Source organism: Haplochromis burtoni, unplaced genomic scaffold (genome assembly GCF_018398535.1).
Source record: "Haplochromis burtoni strain Fernald_Lab_line unplaced genomic scaffold, NCSU_Asbu1 Contig_1117, whole genome shotgun sequence".
Lineage (NCBI taxonomy): Eukaryota > Metazoa > Chordata > Actinopteri > Cichliformes > Cichlidae > Haplochromis > Haplochromis burtoni.
Window position 1 is genome coordinate 5813 of NW_024583478.1, and position 6263 is coordinate 12075.

Genomic DNA, 6263 nt, shown 5'->3' on the forward strand with positions numbered 1-6263 from the left:
GACTCCCCCAGGTCGCACAGCGCTCTGTAATCTGGGTTTCTCTCCCTGGATACCTCGACGTGAAGGGCATAAACAGACAAAACCAAACCGAAAAGGCACAAAAACATGCGTACCTTTCGCTCCCATTTGGGGAACCCCTGAATGGCACCCATTAGGACACTAAAAGATGAATTTATTGCACTACTGTTTTGAAACTGCACGGTCCAGTCTGGTTTCCTTTCAAGCGTCACCTAGTCAAGACGACGTGTTCGTGCTCAGATTGTCGCTTTTGATTGGTCTGTGCTAGTTTTGCGACTGCTTTTCATTGGACGGTGGAGTCCAGATGTTGGCAGATGGGTGTTTGCACTGTATTTTTCTGTGGACTTCAGTCTGTTTGAGATTTGAGGAATGTCAATAACCACCCTCGCTGTTCATCTCACGCCACTGGAATATTCCACTGCTAAACTATTATACCTGAAAGAGTTTGTTTGTTTGTTTGTTTGTTTGTTTGTTTGTTTGTTTGTTTGTTTGTTTGTTTGTTTGTTTGTTTGTTTTTACTTAACCAAAAGTGTCTGATTTTTTTTAACATATCCACTCGCAAATGCGTCATTAAAATTGAGCTTAACTAGAGGTAACAACTGCTTAATCCTTTAAATAAAGTAACACAACGTGCTTAGTAAGCTGTGAATTATACTATCAGTTTGGGAGATTTCAGTAATATAATTTTCTAGTTAGTATATTCTCCAGCTTTGCCATTTGTCATCTGTTTGAGCCGATAAGCCTTCGGGCTGAGTTGGATATATGTTATTATATTATTATATATAAAGTTAATATAAAGCACCAGCACGGACAGGTATCTTTGCACAAATCTGACTCCTCCTAAAGCAATTGAACTGTGGGGAAAACAGAAAGAACAGAAACAGAAAAAAAAAATCACAAAGATACATAATTATATTTACATAAATAAAGCGGAGACTGACCAGTAATCTCCCAACTCGTCCTCTGTTCCTATTGGACGAACTACTTTATGTCAGCGCATGTGGTTGGTCCGCAACATGGCACTCAACCCCTACGCGGAACTATATGAGGAAGCGGCAGACAAAAACAAAAGATGGTCGTGCTACTACGGGGTTAAAACGTCAATGCGGGTGTTGTGGGTGACTCACAAGGTGAGCGCACATTCCTTTAACAGAAAACACGTGTCAGCGTTTGTCCGTTTTGTTATATAATATACAGAAATGCGGTTTAACGATTTCTGTGTCTAGAGTGCTCCAGCGTCAGGTAACGTTATTAGCCTACGCCCCTGCGACTAGTGGCGATCATGGTTACGTCTTTGTCGTGCGGTTAGTTTATAACTATGCAGTACAGAAATTAGTGCGTTCTTATAGACAGCCTCTGCTGGGTTTGGCCTTCAGCTTCTCGCATGAAGACTCCAGCTTAATTATGGAGACGTTAGTAGAGAGCTACAGGTTTGGTTTTGGCCACTTTCACTGCCAGGCCTAACGGGTGTGGAGTTACTGATCACACCTAGTTTGAGCCTACCAGGTCACTCTCACACAGTTTATCAGCGTTTAAAAGTGTGTTTTTATTTACCAGAAGCAGCAGTTTCTTTTTATTTAAGATTTTCTCCTAAATCTCAATTGAGAAAAACTTTGGCATGTGGTGGTGCTGTCTCTATTGTTCCTCAGTACCCACATTAACAGAGGCACTCCTGGGATGGCTTCCATGCGCACAAGTGTTCAAAGAAAATGCTTTTATATGGGCTTAATTTTAGCTTTCAGTAAAACTGATTTTAATGATGACAGAAACACTGCATAGTGTTGCTGCTACAGACTCCAGCATAACACATGTGGGTCAAGCATAAGGTCCGGGGGCTAAAATCGGCCTAGCAGAGACTTTAATCGAAAATGTAAAGGAGAACATACATTTTGTATGTTTACATTTATTTTAATAAATATTACAGCTTTGTCTTGTTGACTCTCCCATGATCACTCATACTACCCCCCAAATAATTAAGTAAATAAATAAACTGGCATAAAAGTTTGTTTTTTAAATATCACTATAGAAAGCTCACATTTTCTGTGAAGTAATAGAAACTTTTTTGTTTACAAATATAGGGCAGTCCAGACCAGGGGTCTCAAACTCGTGGCCCAGGGGCCATTAAGGATTTTGAATATTGGAAGACGGAGTTTGAGCTTAATAATTTAGACTATTTTAGATACATCCAGATGAGGAACTACCTCCAGCTAAACATCCTTACCAAAACAGATGTAGATGATCCAGTTTTAATAATTTTTCGGAAAGCTTACCTTACTTAAGGATATGATTGGTAAATTATAAAAAGGGCTATTACCCAGGAAACCCCAATCTACTATTTATATTAAAGAAAGGTGGGAAAAAGAAGGTGACATTGCAATAGAAAATGAATGGCTGATTGGCATGTAAATCGATATGGAAATGTATGAACTCTAATATGTGGCGGGATTACAGTTGGAAAAGTCTGATGCATTTTTTTATAACACCAAACCAGATGACACATTGGCACACGGGTGCCCTCGGCTGTTGGAGAAGGTGTGGGGCACAGGAGATGGGGCACTGGCACATATTCTGGGATTGCTCGAAGATTAAGCCCTTTTGGCACGAGTTCCACAAAGCCTTAATCACTATATTTAAGGCAAATAATATACCTTTACATCTCTACTATATTCCTAAATAATCTTGATCTTCTGCAGGACATGAGAAATAAATATCTTTTTATGATTCTTGTGACAGCTGCCAAAAAAGCAGTTACAAGATGCCGGCTCCTTCCCGTGCCCCCCGCTATGACAGATTGGAGGGACATTGTGAATGAGATTTATGCAATGGAAATAATTTCATTCTCAATATGTCTTAAGAAGAATGTTTTTGCCAAGTTATGGTGAGAGTGGGTCAATTTTATTAAGCCTCTTCAACCGGACTTTGTTGAAATCTCATCTGTTTAGAGACTTGAGTGCTGTGTTCTATTTCCTGTTGAGTTCTATGTATGACATTGTTGCCTTCTCTCCCTATGCGTTTTTTTCTGTTTTGTTTTTTTTGTTTTGTTTTTTTTTGTTCCCAAAATGTAAAAAGTTTAAAGTGGGGTATATCTGGATATTTTGTTTTTGATGTGCTATGTGTTATACTCCATTTGTTTGTTTGAAAATTAAAAATAAATAAACAAATAACTTTTTCAACTTTTCTGTTTTTTATTCTTTACAGAAAAATGTCACTCAAGGAGGGTGGAGAGAGTAAAAATGGTCAACTTGTGGCGTCACCTGAAAGAATGGCCACAGACAAAACCAGAGAAAACCAGAACCCACGGGGAGTTGAGGTACCGGGCAGCAACGCAGACACCAGCACGGCAGCTAAAAACCTGGCTTTGCTTAAAGCACACTCTCTAGATGTGAAGTTTGATGTCGGAGAGGAGTATGACATCATAGAAACCATTGGCACCGGGGCCTATGGTGTTGTTTCCTCTGCCAGGAGGAGGGACAATGGTAGGGCTAATTTAGTTTAAAATATATATGTAATTAATTCTGTCTTTAGTACAATGCCGAATAAATGATCAAATGTGGCTCTCCCTTAATTCTGTTCTGCATTTACACTTTGCAGGCCAGCAGGTGGCAATAAAGAAAATCTCCAACGCTTTTGAAGTGGTGACAAATGCCAAACGCACACTGAGAGAACTGAAGATTCTTAAACACTTTAAACATGACAACATTATCGCCATCAAAGACATCCTGCAGCCAAACCTCCCTCATTCTGCCTTCAAGTCTGTGTATGTACTTTTCTTTTTTCTAACTTTGGCTAATAACACGTCCACAGATAGATCTGTAGATTATTAATAAATGCAAGAGCTGGAAACATAGTCATCAAATTGGATGTTGTTCTGTTATGTCCAGGCTTCTTCCTGCAGGGAGGAATTTTGGCAGTTTTTTCAAAGAGATTTTAATCAGAGCTGAGGAATGCATGACATGCAACCCCTTTACTGTACAAGGGCATGCTTACTGTCCTGCCCCTGCCCCCTACAAAAGGGCCACCTGATCTAGAAACAAACAAATAAAAAAAAAAAAAACATGCACAATGTTTTTTGTACATTTAAATAAAACTAAAACGGTTTATAAAATGTGAAAAACAAAGCCAGTTATGTGTAAATCAAAATTGTTGACCTGACATCTTTGTGCACACAAGATCTTAATGACTCTTGTTTAGAACAGTAATAAGTTTTAGTAAATTTATTTTGAAGTCTATTTCATTGGGTAAGAATGACGTGCCACTGGTCCCCTGTCTGCCCTGGGCAACAGTTTATAAATAAAAAGTATTTAAATATATATTGCCAAGTGCGCATGTTGTTCACCTTACTTTTGCTTTTCCTGTGTGTGCAGGTATGTGGTGTTGGACCTCATGGAGAGTGACCTGCACCAGATTATCCATTCTGCCCAGACGCTGACACCAGAGCACACACGCTACTTTCTGTACCAGCTCCTTCGTGGCCTTAAGTATGTGCACTCTGCCAACGTCATCCACCGTGACCTCAAACCTTCCAACTTGCTGGTGAACGAAAACTGTGAACTAAAAATCGGTGACTTCGGCATGGCAAGGGGTCTCAGTTCACACCCTGAGGAGTCTCATTCCTTCATGACTGAATATGTGGCGACTCGATGGTACCGTGCTCCTGAACTCCTGCTGTCTCTGAATCACTATAGCTTGGCCATTGACTTGTGGTCTGTGGGCTGCATCTTTGCTGAGATGTTGGGCCGTAAGCAGCTGTTTCCTGGAAAGCACTATGTACACCAGCTCCAGCTTATTTTGAATGTGTTAGGCACTCCTCCCGAGGGTCTAATTGGTGCTAGTAGGGCTGACAGGGTCCGCGCATATGTTCAGAGTCTTCCATCACGATCGCCCATACCTTTGGCCAAACTATATCCACAAGCTGAACCGGAAGCATTAGACCTGCTGGCGGCCATGCTGCGCTTTGACCCTCGCCAGCGAATAAGCGTGACAGAAGCTCTGGAGCATCCTTACCTGGCTAAATACCATGACCCAGATGACGAGCCAATTTGCGTGCCAGCTTTTGACTTTGAGTTTGACAAGCTTCAGTTGAACAAGGAACAAATTAAAGAGGCAATTCTGATGGAGATCCAGGACTTTCACAGAAACAAACAAAGCTCTCGTCAGAGGCTGCAGTTCAGGCCTTTGGTGAGGGTGAAAGGTGGAGCTGCAGCACAAAGCAGTAACCACTGCAGTGCTCAGCCTGCAACTGTCAACCTGAACGAATCATCAGTGGTTCCCTTGGCGCAGCACCCACAAGCAGCACAGCAAATGAGAGAGGTGAAATCTCAGCGGCAACAAGACCACACACCAGCAGAAGGGAGCCACGCATTTACAAATCACATGACGACCTTCAGTAAGCCTGCATCCGCTTTAGAAGTCGCCCCACCCCATGTGAATCACAATTTACCTCTCCTCTCTAAAAGTGAAAGTGGCCCGGTTGACGTGGACATGCCAAGTGCCAACTCGGAGAACGGTCAGCCAGAGACTATAGATTTAACAACACCGGTGTCTAGTCAGGACGCTCCACCAGAGACGATGAGAGACAGCGAGACACAAGGGCAGCTAGCAAGCAGTCAGGGTCCTCTAGCTCAAAACACCCAGAGCCAGAGCATGGCCCAGCCTGCAAACTCCATTCCTACAAAGCCAGCACAGGCAATGACAACACTCCCCACCACTGTGCCTTCCCTCTCTCTCTCTGCAGCACAGGCCCAGTCACTTTCTCAATCCCTTTCACAGTCCCTGTCCAAGAACGCCAGACCTGCTTCATGTGCAGTAGAGGGAACCAGAAAAGAAGGTGCTATTTCAGAAGACACTAAAGCTGCACTTAAAGCAGCGTTATTGAAATCAGCTCTCAGAAATAGAGCCAGGGGTGGTAAGTTGGTTCTTTCCCATAATCTGCTTTTAATCGCTTAAAATTTTAGACCGCCTTCATCTGAATGTAATATTTTCTTTGCAGATGGAAGCACCTCGGCTCTGGGCACCGACACAGGCGCAGGAGGAGTTGCGCCGTCCTCCCTGTCTTCTGTTCCGGAGTCGCGTCGGCCTGTCACAGCCCAGGAGCGTCAACGAGAAAGAGAGGAGAAAAGAAGGAAGAGGCAGGAGCGCGCGCGCGAGAGGGAGAGGAAAATGAGAGAAAAAGAAAAAAGAGAGGGAAAACAAGGGGATCGCTGGGCGGGGTTCTGCTGACTGACAACGATAAAAGTCTTCTGCAG

At 42.7% G+C, this 6263-nt stretch overlaps 1 protein-coding gene across 1 annotated transcript in view; it reads left to right on the forward strand.

Moving 5' to 3' along the window:
* Window positions 1–1033: 1033 nt before the first annotated feature.
* LOC102301640 (mitogen-activated protein kinase 7) overlaps window positions 1034–6263 on the forward strand; it is a gene marked incomplete in the record, with an annotated part of 6214 nt that continues 984 nt past the window's right edge. Inside the window, 5 exon segments of the mRNA XM_042216566.1 lie at window positions 1034–1148; window positions 3217–3494; window positions 3610–3775; window positions 4383–5923; window positions 6008–6216. Coding sequence (XP_042072500.1) covers window positions 3221–3494; window positions 3610–3775; window positions 4383–5923; window positions 6008–6216 — 2190 coding nt within the window.